The 18,956-nt window shown below is 43.4% G+C and overlaps 1 protein-coding gene across 1 annotated transcript in view; it reads right to left on the reverse strand.

The window, feature by feature from the left end:
* Window positions 1–18,956, reverse strand: part of POLR3B (RNA polymerase III subunit B) — a gene marked incomplete at both ends in the record, with an annotated part of 141,272 nt that overhangs the window by 13,910 nt on the left and 108,406 nt on the right. Inside the window, 2 exons of the mRNA XM_080705137.1 lie at window positions 4,338–4,504; window positions 5,097–5,200. Of these exons, the coding sequence (XP_080561263.1) occupies window positions 4,338–4,504; window positions 5,097–5,200 (271 nt within the window). The remainder of the gene's footprint in view (window positions 1–4,337; window positions 4,505–5,096; window positions 5,201–18,956) is intronic.

An 18,956-nucleotide genomic window follows, 5' to 3' on the forward strand; every position in this document is an offset into this window, starting at 1 on the left:
AAAAAATAGGGCTAGGGGTGTAGTTCAGAGGTAGAATGAAAAAAAAAAGATAAATAATTTCACAAAGAAATAAACATTTGAACAGACTGTGAAACAGCAGCGCATGTAGGACGATCTTCGTGGCTGCCACCCTCCTCAGGGCACAGTCCTTTCTCGTCTGGATTCCCAGTCTTCTCCTGGGTGTCCATGCTTCCCATCTTATCCCCTGATGCTCTATCTTCACATAACAAGCCAGGTGATTCCTTCGTAAATGTTAACCACAAAAGGTTATTCCGCCCTAGACTCCCTGGTGGGTTCTCATCACATTCAGAATCCATACTGCCAAAGTTCTGTATGGCTACAGGGCCCCAAGGATCGGGTTCCTGCCCACCTCGCCCTCACTCCCTTCTCCCTCATGGCCCATCTGCTTCAGCAACACTGGCCTCTCGTTACACTCACGTGCAGTGAGCTTGTCCATGCCTTGGGCCTCTGCACAAACGGATTCCTTTGCCTGAAATACTCTGCCCCGGGCGTTCACACAGCTCTGTGGAGAGCGCCCTCCTCAAAGAGCTTTCCCTGATCGCCATTTCTTTTTTTTTTTTCTGGTACTGAGGATGGAATCCAGGGGCATTCTACCTCTGAGCTACACCCCAGCCCTATGTTTTATTCTTTATTTTAAAACAGGGTCTCACTGAGTGGCAAAGGGCCTCATTAAATGGCTGAGGGCTGGCCGTGAACTGCGATCCTCCAGTCTCAGCCTCCCAGGTACTGGGATTACAAGTGTGCGCCACCACGCCTGGCTTCTGATCGCCGTTTCTGAAGGAGCCTTACTCCCAACCCAGCATGGCCCCGCACACGTCTCCACTTGACCCTCGGATGCACTAATCTCCTTTTGCTATCACAGTGTCACTTATTACTTCTCTGCTTATTGTCTGTCTTCCCTACGAGAAGTGAACTCTGCAGGGATAAGCTGTGTCCCCTTCGCCACTGTGGCTCCAGTGCTGACAGCCCACCACGTAACTCAGTATGTCGCTGCATAACCTGTCCAATGAGTCTTTAGAAAAACTGCAGTAAGAGTTTAAAAAGCATGATTGCACAAGTGCTTAGACAGAAAACACCTTTTTTCTTAATCTAGAACAAGTCGACAATTGATGTCTTTTTTTTTTTTTTCTGGGACTGGAGATGGAACCCAGGGCATTCTGTCTCTGAGCTACATCCCAGCCCTATTTTGTTTTTTAGTTTGAAAAAGGGTCTCACTAAGTTGCAAAGGGAGTCACTAAGTAGCTGAGGCTGGCCGCCAACCTGGGATTCTCCCGTCTCAGCCTCCACGTACTGGGATTACAAACCTGCGCCACCAGGCCTGGCTTAAAGAATTTCTAACGCTTCTTTCTCAGGGGAAGTGAAGCACCAATCACGTGCCATTTAATGCAGTGATCCAGAAAGGTGGCATTTTGAAGCTGGAGATATAGCCCAGAGGGTCTGAGAGGTCAGAGTGTGGTGAGTGCTGCAGCCAGGGCGCACTGCGGCGCGGCCCCACTCTCCCAGAGAGCCCAGCCCGAGGTGGAATGGGAAGCGCACAGGAGCCTGTCAAGCAGAGGCAAGGGCATGGCTCCCTGAGGCCTGCTGCTCCTCTAGCGTGCTCAGCATCACTACCGAGGGCCTGCACCTCACCACGCCTGAGCACCACCAAATTCTGTGACGTTACGGAGTGCGCTAAAGGGGAGGCGGTGAGGGCATCTGGAGACTCTGCTGTTGTCCCAGTTCTGCCACACAGAAAGTGTATGACCAACTGGGCCCATTTCTTTAAGTTTTTTCCTGAAATGTGATTCTCTGTAACGTTTCAAGTCTGCAACATTTAAAGAAATCCATATTGCTACAGCGCAGATAGTCCATCTTAAAAAGCGCTCTCTGTTTGTAAGGGATATGGCTTTGGGGCACATGGATCACGCCTGCAGAGCGTCTGCAGTACCCTGAGGCTCTGGGTCCTCCCAGTGCTTCCAGCTGAGCATCACTGGCATTCAAGCGGCTTCTACCCTCAGAACAACATGAGCACCCTGACCAGGGTCTGGTCTGGCATGAGATAAATAGGTATGGCTGATAACCCCTTAACCCCAGCGTGAATCAGTTCCACAACCTCATCATTCTCAGTAACTGCAGGGATCCCTGCCTCTCACAGGCGGGTGGGAAGATGCCTGGTGACCTGCTCTTTCTCATCATCTTCAGCCTCATCGTCAACTTGGGCTGCAGCAGCTGCTTCCTCCCAGCGTGGTAGCTGGGCTGCCCTCCCAGTCTCTGAACTTACCAAGACCTTTCCTTCAGAAGGTGTTAAACATAATTTTCCTCTGTATCAAACACTTTCCAAATGGTCTCCCCTCATCCTTCATGTCTCAGTTAAATATCCACCCACTCACATGGGTCTTCTAATCTCTCCACTGCCTTCATTTGGAGAACAGTTTATAGCTGGATTTTATTCATCCAACAAGCACTTGTGGGGCAAGGGCTGTGCTGGTGCCGAAGCTAGAGCAGTGAGCCTGAGAGACCAGCCTGCTCCCACGTGGGCCATGGTCTAGACAAGGAGCTGGGTCAGTACCTTAGAGGATTAATACAGAGTTTATTTGATGAGTCCTATGAACAGCAATGAAGCAGAAAATGGGCAGTATTAGCTATAGGTTTTTAAAAATTAAATTTATTTATTTTTGCGGTACTGGGGATGGAACCCAGAGCATTCTACCTCCAAGCTACACCCCCAGCCCTATTTTTTTGTTTTGTTTTTTGGTGGTACTGGGGATGGAACCCTTCTACCTCCGGGCTATCTATACCCCCAGAACTATTTTATATTTTTCTTTTGAAACAGGATCCTCCTGTCTCTGCCTCCCAAGCGTGGGGATTTCAAGTATGCACCACCATGTCTGGCTCCAGCCCTATTTTTTATTTTTTAATTTTAATTTTTTTTGTGGTACTGGGGTTCCTGGAAACCCTTCTACCTCTGGGATATACTCCCAGACCTATTTTATACTTTTTATTTGGAAAAAGGGTCTCTTAAGCCAGCACAGCTGGCTTCGAACCTGCGCAATCCTCCTGTCTCTGCCTCCCAAGTGTGGGGATTACAAGCATGTGCCACCATGCCTGGAGCTTTATTCTTTACTTTGAAACAGGGTCTCAATGATTTGCAAAAAGCCCCACTAAGTAGCCGAGGCTGGCTTTGAACCTGTATGATCCTCCTGTCTCAGCCTCTCAAATGCTGGGATTATAAGCATGTACCACTACGCCTGGCTTTAGCTATAGTTTTAAATTAAGAAATCACAGGTCTGGCTGAGAAGTTACCATCTGTCCATTTTTGTTTTTTGTGGTACTGGGGATTGAACCCAGGGACATCCTACCTCTAAGTTATACTCCCAGCCTCATTTTATTTTTTGTTTTGAAACAGAATCTAAGTTGTTGAATGTCTTGCTACATTGCTAAGGTAGTTTGATCCTCAAACCTGCGATCTCCTGTCTCAGCCTCCCAAGTATTGAGATTACAGGCATATGCCACCATGCCTAGCTGTCTGTTTCGCAACAAGTCTAATTGGCTATCTTTATAAGTCAAGGACCATGCCTATTTTGTTCATTTGTGTGTGTGTGTGTGTGTGTGTGTGTGTGTGTGTGTGTGTATGTGTTAATGGGGATTGAACCCAGGGGCATTCTACTTCTGAGGCATATTCCCAGACCTATTTTTTATTCTTTATTTTGAAACAGAGTCATGGTAAGTTGTGGACAGCCCACTAAGTAGCTGAGGCTGGCAGCAAACCTGCGATCCTCCTGTCTCAGCCTCCCAAGGACTGGGATTACAAGCATGTACCACCATGCCCGGCTTTTGTTTACTTTATATATTTAATGTCTACTATATATTAGGTGCTTAACACCACTTTACTGAACAAGTACAAATATCGGCACTTGTTATCTGATATTCATCACATAAATCCAGAGAAAGTTCACCACTCAAGAGAAACCCTTTGCATTATATACAATTGATGTATTCCTTAAAAGGGAGAGCTCATATTTTGTTAGATCTTTCCTACTTTTTATATTATAGCTTTACCAATACAAATAGCCTTCTTCAATTGATCAGTTTTCTACATTTGGATTTTCTCTTATCAGAGTTCTTAAAACAGGAAAGCTTTACTCCTTAACGCTCAGGGCACAGTCCTTAAACCATTTCTCTTTGGAGACAGGGTCATGCTATGTTGCCTGGGCTGGACTCAAGTTCCTGGGTTCAAGTGATCCTCCCACCTCACCCTCCAAGCGGCGGGACCTCAGGTGCACACTGCTGCACTGCGTTTTAAAGCACACCTCTTGTTCCTTTTATTTAAAACTCACCCTGTGATGCCGGAGGTGACATAGTCCTTCCCCAGGTAGTTATAGCCATGGCGGACGAGGTCCTCACACACATCCTTCACTTTGCTCCCTCCGAACGCAGTGCCATAGTGGAACCTGCCATCTAACACGCCCGCCTTGCCGGCCAGCAGCTCAATCAATTTTCCCACCTGTGGATTTGAACAAATTAAGTAAGCACCTTCCTGCGCTAAAAGAATCCCCTTTGCTTCCTGTCTCTGGCTTATTCTCCCCAAAGGACTCAGGGACGGCTACGATTAGTAAGTGATACATGAACAGCAGTGGTATTCACTCACCTCTCGTGCCTGACACACTGTGGAAACAGCTTCACGTGCAGGATCTCATTCTCTGCCTCTAAATCCCTATGAGTCAGCTGCTAACATTTCTCAGTTTCCAGATGAGGAAACTCAAGTACAGAGGTTTTAAGTGACTTGCCCAAGACTGTCCGGCCAGGAAGGCATGGAGCTGGGACTGCAGCAGTGGCCACTGAAGGGGCCCCACGCAGGTTCGATACAAGGGGTTCTCTTTGCTGAGGGCCAAGTTCGTCAGGACTCAGAAGACTCTGCAGGTGCAGATCCGCTCCTCATCCTCTGGGGAGGAGAGGGCTGGGAAGTGTTAGGGACCAGCAGGGGGTCAAACCACTCTTTTGAAAAAATCAGCTTCAGCTTCCACCACTAGAACTAAACTAACTGCCTGCTTTCTTCCTTCAAAGCAGTGCCTCTCAAAAGCCTAAAGGTAACTGACCGTCATTCTCGATGGGAAGCCATGTGGGTTCATTATGATGTCCGGACAGATGCCAGAATCACAAAATGGCATGTCTTCCTGGGGGACGATCAAGCCACAAACACCTGGGGGAGAGAAGATTTCATGCCACGTAAAGCAAATCAAGAGAAAGGAAGACTACAGTGCTTAATTGGGATCTCCCTGCTGCTATCTCCATTTCCACAGCTCTGAAACCTGCCCCATGGTCTCTATCAAGAGTAACAAAAGCAATTTCCAACAATCCCGCTAGACAAACAGTTCAGAAATGACTCTCCTTGCAGAAAAGCGCTGCAGCCTGCGGCCTGTCCTGCTGGCCCGGCACACAATGGTGCTGTCAGGCTGCTGGCCCACCCTCCTGCACCACGAGACCAGAGTGGACGCTTCCCCGGACCTTGAGCCCGAGTCCCTGAAGCTTTGAGTCAGCAGCAGTTTTGCTCCTCACCAGCAGTTTGTGTTCTGCGAGGTTCTGCACCCAAATCACAGGAATCCAAGTTCTCTGACCACCAAACACAGGACTGATTGAGCAGGAGGGTGTGTATAAAATGTGGTTTTGAAAAAACTGATAAGAAGTACTCTTGTGACTGTGTGCTAATGGGTCTACCTACTGGCTGCAGGGCGCTGGCTGGTTGGCTGACTCCTGCCAAGGCTTCCCGGGCTGAGCCTATGCTGCCCTAAGGAATTTTAATTCCGGTAGCTTACAGCACATTAGAAAAGCGATCTTTAATTGAACTTGCAAAGATGAAGAAGAAAGTTAATGCCAAGTCAGTCTTGGAGAAAACGGCTGGAATTAAAATGGAGTTCTCAGAATGAAAACACAACAAAACAAAAAAATCTACTAACTTGATGCACACTACTGATACTCTCTTAAATTAACTAACTCTACTTTATTACTCCCTTAATATTGCTCTAAGTTGTAGGGGACTTTGTTGCTAAACAGTCTTAAATTCTTCTGATTTTTTTTTCTTGGGAGGAGTAGAATCTAAGTAGAATTTAGATTAACTACAATCTTCATAATTTAGAATTGGGAAACTAGGCACTGAATTGAGAAAAAAAAATGCTCTTATATTGTAGTAAGACAAATTCCTTTCCCCATATGTGAAGTTATCAACTTTCTATACCTACTGAAAAACTGTTCTCGAATTTTTCATTCATCAGTTTCATTTCTATGTAACTTCTGAAATGACTTTACTATTATTTTTGTAATACTGGGGATGAAATCCAGGGTCTTCTACATGCTAGGCAAGCACTCTTCTAATGAGCTACATACCCAGTCTCTCAAACTATTCATTTTTTGTGAGATTGAATCCAGGGGCAGTCTACCTCTGAGCTATACTCCTAGCCCTTTAATTTTTTTTTAATTTTAACTCTGAAACAAATGTTGCTAGGCTGCTCATAGTCTTAAATTTCTGAGGCTGTCCTTGAACATGCAATCCTCCTGTCTTAGCCTCCCAAGTACTGGGATTACAAGCATATGCTTCCATGCCCAGCTCTCAAATACTTTCAAGTAAATTTTTTGTGATTTGTTATAGTCAAAAAGAGCTTAAGTCTAAAGGAAAAGAATGCCATTTGCCTGTTCAGTGTTGGTCAGTAACAGTCTGATTTCTAAGGGCTGCCGACAAGATGGAAATTTGGTTTGTGGAGTTGAATTCTAGCAAATGGTGACTTAACTGGCATCTTGGTTGAAATGGTTTTGTTTATTATAAAGAAAGGATGCTTTCCTACATGCAACTATTCAGTTCACTTTATTTCAAATTCAGCTATAATGTGGTAGAATTCAAATCAAGCAGTGTGTATAACCTTTTTTCCCTCCAAAAGTCTGTCTTATCCACACTGAAATTATCTGACAAAACCCCAGGGCTACTGGGGAATCTGCTTTGAAAGAGATCAAATTGTAAATCTAAGTGTACCGACAACAACATTGTTTAGGAGTGAAGGAAATGTTAAAAATGGCAATCTCTAAAAGGGGCAGGTCCTAGGCCCTCTGGGTAAGAATGTGATTTTGGCTGGTGAGGAGAGGGAGGGTTCAGCTATATCCCTTAAAAACAAAGCCAAAGAGAAAACACAGCACCCCTTCTGTAGCGGTTCACAGGGGGATGTCGGCGTCTGCTCGGGAGGAAGCTGCTGTCCATCCTCCAAGGAGCGGAGAAGGTGGGGAGTGAGGGACGGAGGCAGAAAACCAGCCAGGGAGGAAGCATGACAGGGTCAGACCGGGGGTGGGGGGAGGACACAGATGACTTGCATTTTGTGTGACCAGTTTTAGTCGATACATAAAATAAAGCAAATTTAACTTTATTATGTTATTAAAATGAACAAAATGCTCGTTCCCCTGAAATTACTATCTCTAATAACGTTTCTTGCAAGCTCATTAATATTTAGTTGCCAAACTTCCTTTTTGGGAAGTTGTTTCCTTATCTGCTCTTTTCTGACACTTCGTTAAAAAAAAATGCACATAAGTAGCGTTCAGATTTTTCATTCCAGTATAGGCACCACGTTGGCTGTATCTGAACCAAGGGCACCTGTAAGCCAAAAATTAAATCTTCGCTAACTTAAAATTACTTTAGGCTCTGAAACCCTTTTATATGCCAAGATGGCTCCCATAGCAGACAGCCCTGTGTTGTTTGTTTTGTGTGAAAGTGAATGATAAAAGATCCATGAAATCGACACAGAAAGCCAGAACAGCAGAAAGAACGGAGGGCTCTCCATCACCGCGGCTTCTGCCTCTGCTGACTTGTGGAACAATGGGAACTACACATCTAACTGCAGATCCAACACAGCTGTGTATTTCATTAGATGAAGAGCATTAGTGACACAAGTAAATAATTAACTTATTCTGGTCCGCTGACTGTGCTTATGAGACCAGTCATAGCTGACAGATTTTAATACAAGTTAACACAAAGAGGCCATAATGAGCTTAGAAGTTAAAACAAAATATTTAGACAGAATGTGATGATCTCGAATCTCAAATTAGACAGATGATTTTTAAAAGTTTGCATTTTACTGAATTCATTAGGGCTAGGAAGAGAGTTCTCAAACTTAAAATCAGACTTTCCCTTTTTTTTTAAAAAAAAGGTATTTTTTTAAAAAAGGTATTTTTCTTAAATGGTCAATAAAGTATTAAATTCCTGAGAGTGGGAAAGTTTATTTTAAAATGAAAAATTAAAATTGAGTTTTCTCCAGGGGTAGAGGCATAAAGTCCACTCCAGTCTTAAGAACTCTTAAAAGTTTTGGTGACTTTCCTTTAACATTGGCCTAAAAATGTAAATGATATGCGGTACGCTTCAGTGTGTTAACACTCGCCTGGATCCCTGAAAAGAGGAAGGACTACAAATAAACCATATCGAATGGAAGCTGTTGCAAAACAATCGCCCATTCACACCTCCAGTGCTTACACAGCATTTCAGATTTTAAAATAAAATTTCATCCTCCGGTTCACGCTGGTGTCTCAACCCCATTGTTTATAGCACAACCTCCTGGCAGCAAAATGCAAATACACCAGTTTAACGTGCCCAGAAACATTTAATACACTCATTGGGATGGACTGGGAATTAAAGCACAGAAGACAGTACAGGATCTTTAATAAATGCAAATCGGTCAAAAGGAAAAAATAAAATCTCAGAAAGTTAGAGAAGAAAGGTCCTGGAGATACCCCATTAATAGAATATTATCCCATCACCACGGATCTTAATTCCAAGTTGTAACTAGGAAGAACTGAGGAAGGCCAAAACAGCCACAAGTGGGTGCCAATCCATTCAGGAGACCCTCAGATAAGAGATAAGAACATAAGAAAGATTTGAAAAAAGTTAAAGCACTCTAGCCCATATCCAAACAGGAAGGGAAAGAGCAAGCAGAGAAGACAGCTGTAACGACATCTTTAGTTCAAGAGCTGTTTCTGATGTGTCTTTAGTGTGTTGAGAACTGGCTGGCAAATGGCTTTCTATTTGCTGGTGGCCAGGTTGGCCATTATTACATATGCTCTGTGACAAGGACCATGAGGAGGGGAGACAGAAAGGGAGAGGCCCAACTCCAGGAAGGCAGAGGTAGCCTAGGCAGCTTTACCCAAGAAACTACTGGAAACCAGCCCATTCCTACAGTTCTGCCCTCCATAGTCAGATGCTCTACCAAGCACATCTGGCAAGAGGGTCTGCTGCAATCACACTATCAGAGTCAAACTCACTTGCTTTCACTTTTGGCAGACCCTTAGCTGCTGGACAAGACTGCCTATTCTGCACAGTGTAACACTCTCTGTGCTTTCTCCCCAGTCATGGTGCAAGAAGAGGGCTAGAGCTCAGTTAAGCTGCCCAGTTTTAATGAGGTTTGTAAGTGTGGTTTATAAGTGTGGAGGAATGCCATCTATAGAGTTGATCGCTCCTTGGACCTCAAACCAGGGGAGGAGGACATAGCAAGGAAGCAGGTGACCTTATCTGACTCTGCTGTTCAACAGACCTTGTTACCTGGGGGAGCAGGGAAGAGTACTGGAGAAGCTTAGAAGTTTGGTCTATAATGTGAATAATTAGCACCTACCTCAGGAGGCAATTGTGTAAAAAGAACAGGTGAGCTAATGTCTGAGAGGTACTTTATGGCCCTTAGAAAAGGGCTGCATCTAAATACAAGAAATTATTATTATATAAGAAACCTAATTACTCTCAGCAGGCAGCACGCTAGCAAGCAGAGACCAACGTCACGAATAGACGACAGGGCGGTTGCACCGACCCTGGCTGACGAGGCTGCGCACTCCTCTCTGGCTGTGCAGGTCCTCTGCCGTGAGCAGGATGCTGTCTCCTATTAACTCTGGAGCGGTTCAGGAACAGTGGGAAATAGCTCACTGCTGATGAATGTGTTGCAACATGGGGCCAAAGCAGCGGCCAGAATGCTTGTAAGTTGACTGTTGGTATTAAGAAATGTTTTGCTTTGAATGAACTCTTCTCTGTGGGCTTTAATACACTCAGAAAGGTATCTCTACACCAAAACATGAAGGCTAACACAGGTGGTTCCTTCTTTCTTCCCTTCCCCTTTTCCAATACTGAGCTAACCTTCTTTTATTTTTCACACCACCACCTTAAATAATCCCAAGGGGAGGGGAGCCCAAAACTGTTGAATCATCTCCGCTTTGTTCTCCTGTTGAATCACTTCCAGATCTCTCACATCACTTGCCATATCCCGGTTGACATAATTTTAATTCGGCTCTTCCTTACATGTTAACAGATAAATAATGCATAAGAAAACTTGATTAGCTTTCTTATTAAAACATCACTCTAAATGAGAGGAGGCGCTAGAAGACAATACAGTTTTTACACGGCTTTCCCATGAGCAGTTGAATGGTTTGATGTGATAAATTTGCATAGTCTGAGGCACACAAAGGGCTGATTAATTGAAACCCTTACAATGCTTCTGGATGCAGCTATTGTAAAACAATAGCCAGAGGAACTTTACAAAATACACATGGCTGAATGTGTCCAGAGCTTAATAAAATGTGTTGAGGCTACACTATCTGGGAACAGAATTGGAGATTTTTATTCTGGGCCATAAAACACTAAATACTCTAATTTCAAAGCTTTAGTTGGATAAGGTCAGAGGGTTATAGGCGAGGTACCAAAAACCAAAATTTGTTCTTAAGAAGTAAATAAACTCTTCTTACCATAAGGTATCTATAGAGGCAAAACAATCCTGATTTCTCATGCAAAAAGTCAGAGTTATTGGATTTTCTTTTTGGACCAAACTCCGAGGGGCAGTTGGGCATCACCTACCTTGTCTTGGGCTCACACTCAGCGCTATTAGCCCCTTCTCCTCTCCACTTAGAAACTTCCTTTAAGCTAGATCAAGCAAAGTCGGGAGCCAAAGATACCCAGACTGCAGCTTCAGACTCAGGGAGAGAGGATTTTAGACAGTCTCAAGTGCTACATGAGAACAGGTGATAGTAGTATTACTTAAAACCAGGATCTTTTCACTCTCTCAATTTTAGAAAACAGTACAGAAAAATGAATAAAAAAGTGTAGCAAAACTAGTTTTTAAACCAGACCCTGCATAACAAACAAGCTTTCCCTTTGGCTTTTCAGGCATACATGAATACACATTTCCTACTCCCCACAGCCTTTTTATAGCTAGTGCATAAGGATCCTTTGATGTGCTGGAAAGTCAGGGTAGATTTCTTTTCTCCTAAAAAACATTCAATCAAAATCCTAATAAACTAATTTAGCATGTTGTTGAATAACTTAATGCAAAATGGAGACAACTGACCTTAAAATGGGATTTCTTTTGAAAAAGGGAGGGTAAAAGATCCAAGCAATTTTATCCATATATGTGCAATCCTTTTGGCCAAGGACAGAGAGATATACCAAACTATTCTGTCAAAAACTACCTTTTGATAAAACCAGACTTCTATTTTAAACAAAGGCTGGCTTCAGTCCACTCAAACTAGCTGCCGGGTCCTTGAGGATCTGGGGAGATACCAAGGAGCGTATGCCATTATCTCAGATGTGCAGTTATTAGGAATCCTGTGTTTGCCAGGACAAACAACTTGCTCAAATACAGTTTTTCCTCTCCTTAGGAATACTGTTTGGTATTGCTGCCTGATCTGTGATCTGCAGGACCTTTGTTGGAGGTGCTAATCCTTTTTCACATGAGAGACTGAGAAATGCTCTTTCAGAGAAGTGATATATTGCTTTTTTTCCCCTCCACATCAAAGGAGTCCACTTTTTCCTCCTTCATTGTGAATGGCAGCAAAAGCAGGAGGAAATCTGGAAATATAATAATTTGGTTTGTCTGACCACTGAAATGAAACTTAACCTGGGACTTCCTTAGGCAAATTTAATTTTAGCTAATGAATTAGAAAAAAAAAAAAAAACCCAAGCTTCCCAAAATGTAACAAGAAATCTTCTAATTAATGTACTAGCCATTAGAGAAAGTAAAGCTCAGGATAAAAATATTTGTCCCTGATGAATTCTTTCCATGTAGAATTTATACCAAAGTTAAAGGCTTGCATAAGTGATTCCTATTTAAACAGGAAGTCTAGCTCCAAACATGATTCCAACCAGCATTGTATGTGACTACCACACTCTCTATAAAGATGGTCAAAAAGGAATATGGAGAGAAGACACAGAAGACGACCCCAGCCCATGTTCTGTTCTATTTCTTCTGTGAAATACCATTAGGCATCAATCATACAAGTCATGGCTTCCCTCCAATGAATGCAGAAATCTAGATAACTTGCGAGAAGGGACCAAGACTTCAGGGCTTCTGTACTTCTCCCCAACTGAAACCAAACAAGACTTTCCTATTTTTGTAAACGAGCACACTCATTTACACACACATGCGCGCGCGCACACACACACACACACACACACACTCACTCACTCACTCACAACCCGGATGTATAGAAGGTTATTACTGAATAATCAGTCACCAGTATTTTGTATACTCCTGGAGGATGAACTGCTCTAGAGATTCTTGATCAAAGGCTTGGCTCTTCTGGGGGGAGCCAACTCAATGCACAATTGCTGATGAGATACATAGCTGACCTTGCAAAGACCCAAAGGGGGGCTGTACTTCATCAAGATTCTTTGATCGTCTCATTAGAGGACTGTATTGGAATTCCCTCAACTGAAAAGCACACGGTGAGTGAACCCAGCCTGCTTCTAATACCAGGAAGCCTTTACTCTGTGACACCACCTTCCTCCTGCTTCCTCATCTCTCAGTTCTGTCGGCTCAGTCCTCCTTTGCTTTGGAGGGCACAGAGGCGATGCTGCTTATCCCGTTAGTCACATCTGTGACAGCCACTGATAACACACTTTCACTTCTGCAGTGGGCCTTCAGTGCAATCACATCCAGTCACTGCTGTGGATTCCCGACGACTTGGTATTCTCTTGTTCGAACCAGTTTACCCACTCATTCAGCTTTTCAATCTTCACGAGCTCTTTCATCACAGATAGTATAAAACTACTGCTGTTTAGCTTCCTCTTCACATTTGTTTCATTAGCTACTAATTATACTACCACCTTTGAAGGGATCGGACTGGAGCAGGATAGATAGTCATGTTTTGTGAAACTACGCCTCTAATTGTTAGAGAGGATATTTTAAGAGGCATTAGGCACAGAATGCAATCTATACATTATGCAGGTACTAAGAGTCCCTAACAACAGCTTTGTCAAAGAACACTTTTAAGAAAAGACTATCAAGCCGGGCGTGGTGACGCACGCTTGTAATCACAGTACTTTTGAGGTTGAGATGGGAAGATCTGGGTTTGCGGCCAGCCTAAGCTACTTAGTGAGGCCTTCTGTAACTTAGTGAGACCGTTTCAAAATACAGAATGAAAAATTGGGCTGGGGTTGTAGGTCGGAGGTAGAATGCCTATCAGGCAATCTGCCGGGCGATGTTACTTTCTGAACACCAAGAGCAACAAACAATGCTCTAAGTGGAGGGCAAAGAGGGTGTGCCTAAAGGTACACAAAAGCAAAGTAATCCTTACATTTTCTCATAATGACACATGTCAATTTGCAGGTGATGCTACCAGAGAAAAACTAGTATTTCCAAATAATTCTCCATTTTAAGTGTGAAAACTCAGTTCAACTCTGGCATGTGACTAGACAAAAGCAGAAACAAGTCACAGCAGCAATTAGGTGTGATACATATACCCTAAAAACTCACAACTCCTTCAACTTTTTAGCAGCTCATTTCATGACAATTATAAAGAGCATCACAGACATTGTAGACTATGTTCTCTATTTATTGACATTCTACTCAATAACATCAACTCTTTGAGGCCTGATCCAGCTGGGCCCTATGCTACGGGTGGGCTACTGTAGGTTCCTTACAGGCACCTGCCAGCTGTGCTTGCTGCAGTGAGGGCTCAAGGGAGCTCACTGAGTCACTGGCCAGACGCACCGTCTGTCAAGCTCCCCTCCTCTTCTGACTTCAACCATCACATTTCATCAGAAAAATCAGAATGGAGCCGGGTGTGGTGGCGCACGCTTGTAATCCCCGCGCTTGGGTGGCGGAGACAGGAGGATTGCGCAGGTTCGAAGCCAGCCTCTCTGGCTTAAGATACCCTGTTTCCAAATAAAAATATAAAAAATAGGTGTCTAGGAGTGTCGCCCGGAGGTAGACGGGCTTCCAGGAACCCCAGTACCACCAAAAAAAAAAAAAAAAAAAAAAAAAAAAATCAGAATGGAAAAGGTTGAGGACTCAAAAGTTTACTACTTCTTTTTATATCTGCTCAAATTCTTGATAGATTGTGAATTTGAAGCAAAAGGCTACTAAATCCTGGCCAAAGAACCTATTAAAGAAGGGAATAGGGCTAGCATTTCATAGAGTTCATTCGAGAAGAGAAGGGACAGTAGAAATTCCAGCTCTTCTGGGAGTGTATCTTCCAGGTACTTCTGGAACATGGTAGGTGGAGGTATTGTTTATTTTGGATCGGTGGCCTATGTAAATGGTGCTTATCCAGGAAGAATGAGAACTTGAAAGATGTCATCTCAAGGAGGAGACACAGAAAAGACTAGTCTATTAAGAAATTCCAGGATTCAGTCTTAAGAGAAAGCTGATTTCCTAGGGGAAATTTCTAGGATTGAGCAATCCTAGAGATGGAGTGGCAATGGGGTACCAGAAGAGAAAAGAGCCAGCATTAACCAGATTTAATGGAAAGGGAATATACCCTTAAGCAAAAAATCTGATTAACATCTTTGCTCTGAGCTGGATGTAGTGGTGCACACCAGTAATCCTAGTGCTTGGGAGGCTGAGACAGGAGGATCACAGGTTCATGATCAACCTTAGCAACTTAGTCAAACATAAAAAATAAAATAAAATAAAAGAGGGCTAGGTAGCTCAGAGGTAGAAAACCCCTCGGGATATTACCCTCCCCACACACACACAAATTCTAAGCTGTATCAGGCAAGCTATTTTCTTCTCTGGGCTGCAATGTCCTCATTCTGTACAGAAGGAATAAACAGTGCTAGCTAGATCTGTAAAGGTTAAACAATTGAATATAGATGAAAATGCCTGCAGATTATCAATACACAAAAAGTACACACTATAAACTTGGAGGTAGAGAGTGCACAGATGGCAGAGCTCACAGCAGCCCACGTGCCCAGCCACCTTACCTACAATTTTAACCACTAATCACATGCTTCTGGCCCTCCCTTTCATCACCTCACAACTTGCCAGGTCCTCCCATGATCTCTTTGCTCATGAGAACCTAAATCCCTTGCACAAGGGCTGGAATTTTTGTGTAGTTCTGTTCACTGCTTATCACTGGGGCCTAGAACAAAGCCAGACACTTAGAAGATATTTAATGAATAAATATATACGTATATGAAAATGTCTATGCAAGAAATGGTCAGATCCCTGAGTGACCTGGGGCACAAGGGCAGTGAGCAGAGGGTGGGGTTCAGTATGGGCAAAGGAACTGAACAGTGAACTGCAGCCCCTGCCCCTTCCCGCCCCCCAGTTGTCAACTGATAAATTTCAGCTCTGCCCCTACCCTTATTTCCAGCTCCAACCACCAGTCAGAAGTTAGAAAGAGCCAACGTAGGAACTTAAGGGTACAACAATAAAATGGTTCCCTGCCTGATCACCCTACAATGACACCCACAGGCAATGAGGTCTATCTATGGGATGCAGAGCTTTCAAATGATGTTTAGGGTTCAGGAATGTACCAGGCATTAGAACCTTCAACAACAACCAGGCTCTAAAACTACTAGGAAGGAAAAAACCTACTAAGAGACAAACAAAATTAGAAACAAAAAGAAAACCCCTAAACTAGACAACTAAAAATATATATTCATTCCTATAAAAAGAAATAAAATAAAATTAAAATTAATTAGAATTTTAAAATGATTGATTAAAAATCTAGAAAGTAGAGTTAATCAAATCTTTGAGAAAAGAGAACAAAACAGACCATCTGACAGAAAGCTGCATCATCAATTTGGAAGATACAATGTCTGACTAATAAGAAAACAAGAAAGGATACAAGGTAAATGAAGAAGAAGAGGAAGTTACCAATGAAATATGTAAGAAAATGTCCTAGAATGAAAGGATTGAACTTTCAGAAGATGAGGGAGTCCAACTTTCAGCACAGAAATGAAAAAATGGTCTATGAAATTTCAGAATTCCAAAAAAAAAAGAGGACAGCAACCACTTCCAGAGAGAGAGAGGGACGGCGGGCCATGGAGGAAACAGCACACACCACAGGGAAGAGCAGGAAGAATGACGTTATATTTACATGAGTAACATGAAATCTAGATCGTAATCTAGCAATGCCACCAAAATCCTGAGGGAAATAAGTTTTCAACTTAGAATTTTAGATTCAACCAAAGTAATTTAAATCAAGTTTTAGGACAGAACATGTTCTGACATATATGACCTCAACAAATTTACTATGATCATTTCTCAAGAATTCAATAGACAACCATCAGATGGAGGTGAGGCATAGGGGAAGATAAAGAAAGTAAGACAGGAAGAGTGGAGAAACAGACGCTACCATTCAACAGCTCAGAGTGTATCACGTGATGGGCTGGTCCCCTCCCCTGCCAGAAGGCTATGTTGAAGTCCTAACCTCCAGCATCTCAAAACACGACAGCATTTGGTGCCAGGGTCTTTAAAAAGGTGCTCATAGTTAAACAAAGTCTTAGGGTTAGGATGCACCTAACCCAGCATGCCTGGTGGCCTCCTAAGAAGAGAGACAGACAGCGAGGATGAACGTGCACAGGATAAAGGCGTGCGAGGACACCGTGAGAAGGTGGACACCTGCAAGCCAAGGAGAGAGGCCGCAGGAGAAACCAACCCTGCGGGTGCCTGGACTGTCAACACCCAGCCTCCAGCTGGGAATAGATACACTGTGCTAAGTGAGCCCTCAAGTCTGGGGTACTTTGTTAGGACAGACTCAACATGAACTAGTGCAGAGTGCTTACCGGCCTTTTGGGAAATCATTCTAGGGCACACGAGAGAAGGTTGCCCTTGGCCCTGGCTGTCCCAGGCTCTGCCCAGGACTCTGAGGAGTGCAGGGTCCAACAGGTCAGCTCACCCAGGGTCAGCTCTTAACTCCATGCAGAACAACTATCAGTTTGGAGCAAGAATAGTGGAGGCTCCATATGAGAGGTCTTTTTGTGTGTGTGGGGGGTTCTAACAGACTACTGGTCATATGGAAAATTGTACTAAAAGGCTGTGAATAAGCTGGATGGGGTGGCACATACCAGTAATCCCAATGCTTGGAGGGCTGAGACAGGAGGATTGCAGGTTTGAGATCAACCGCAGCAACTTAGTGAGACTCTCAGCAACCTAGTAAGACCTTATTCCAAAATAAAATAAAATAAAATAAAATAGTTCTAGGGGTATAGTAGTTCAGACGTAGAATGCCCCTGGGTTTGATCCACAGTACCACAGAAAGGGAAAAAAAAGGGGGGGCTACTGATGGTGTAGAAGAATGGAAATAGGAATACAGAAAATTAAGCAAATAAAAAAAGCAAGAAAATTATAAGCATCAGAAAGAAATGTTATATTATAAAGAAGAGGCACTCAATTATTTAACTTGGGAATACTATTTATGGTGTTATATTGAAGTCTAAGTAATTAAGTGACCTCAAATTGTGATAAAGCCCGCAGGGCCTGAGGGCGGGGATGGGGAGGAGAGGGAGGCAAAGTGCTGAGTACTCAGTCTTTCACGACAGGAGGTCAACAGGTAAGCCCTGAATGAAAGAATGCAGATGTGTCTGTTTAAAGATATTTAGAAATATTAAGGTAAAAATGTGATGAAATTGCTTCTGGGAGACAGAATTGGAGGAAAGACTAGCATTGCTTTTCCTAAGTATCCAAAAAGCCATTTTTGGGTATAATTTAATCTTTTAAAGTCATGTACATTTATTATTTGACAAAAATATACTTAAAATAAATCCATATTATATTCAGTTGAGAGTCCTATGTTATTCCTTCTATTACTCTGTCATAGCTTACACTACCTATTTTTCTGTTTGCTTGTCCCCCCCCATACACACTCAAGACTTTTCAATAAATCTGAAGAAGCTGTAAGAAAGGAGACTGTCAAGGGAGTCTGAGCTAATCAGAAGGTTTTACCCCTGGATTAAAAGCCATCTGGAGAAGGAAATGTAGCAAGGCAGACTCCTTAGTACAAGTGAAAGGTCAGCTACCCCCGAGAGGGCCTTTTCAGTTTTGCAGAGAGATGTGTAAGTTGGAGTCCTCGAGAGTGAACAGATCTCTAAAACCTGCTGTTTCAGATCACTGCAAGTCAGAAACCACTTCTGTCAGTGAACACTATCTCCAGCATATTAGCAGTTTGAAAAAATGTTGCTACACTTACTCCCTGACACTTTACCTGGAGGTCCGTGTTTACACTAATTGGGTGGGTTTTCATTTTATTTATTTATTTGCAGTACTGGAGATGGCACCAGGGGCATTCTACCTCCAAGCTACACCCCCAGCCCCATTTTTTATTCTTCATTTTGAAACAGGGTCTCACTAAGTTGTGGAAAGCTTCACTAAGCAGCTGAGGCTGGCCACAAACCGCGATCCTCCTGTCTCCACGTACTGGGATTACAAGTAAGCACCACCACACTGGCTTGGGTTTTCATTTTAACAGCGCTGCTTTATCTATGCACATATGTAGACTCACACATACTGTATAGATTAAAACCTCAGTAAAACCAACACATCAAGAGTAGACAATCTGGAGCCAGTCGTGGTGGCGCACATTTGTAATCTCCACACTTGGGAGATGGAGACAGGAGGATCGCGCAGGTTCAAAGCCAGCCTTGCTGGCTTAAGAGACCCTGTTTCCAAATAAAAATATAAAATAGGCCTGGGAGTGTAGCCCAGAGGTAGAAGGGTTTCCAGGAACCC

The sequence above is a fragment of the Muscardinus avellanarius genome (genome assembly GCF_963383645.1).
Source record: "Muscardinus avellanarius genome assembly, chromosome: 11".
Classification (NCBI taxonomy): Eukaryota; Metazoa; Chordata; class Mammalia; order Rodentia; family Gliridae; genus Muscardinus; species Muscardinus avellanarius.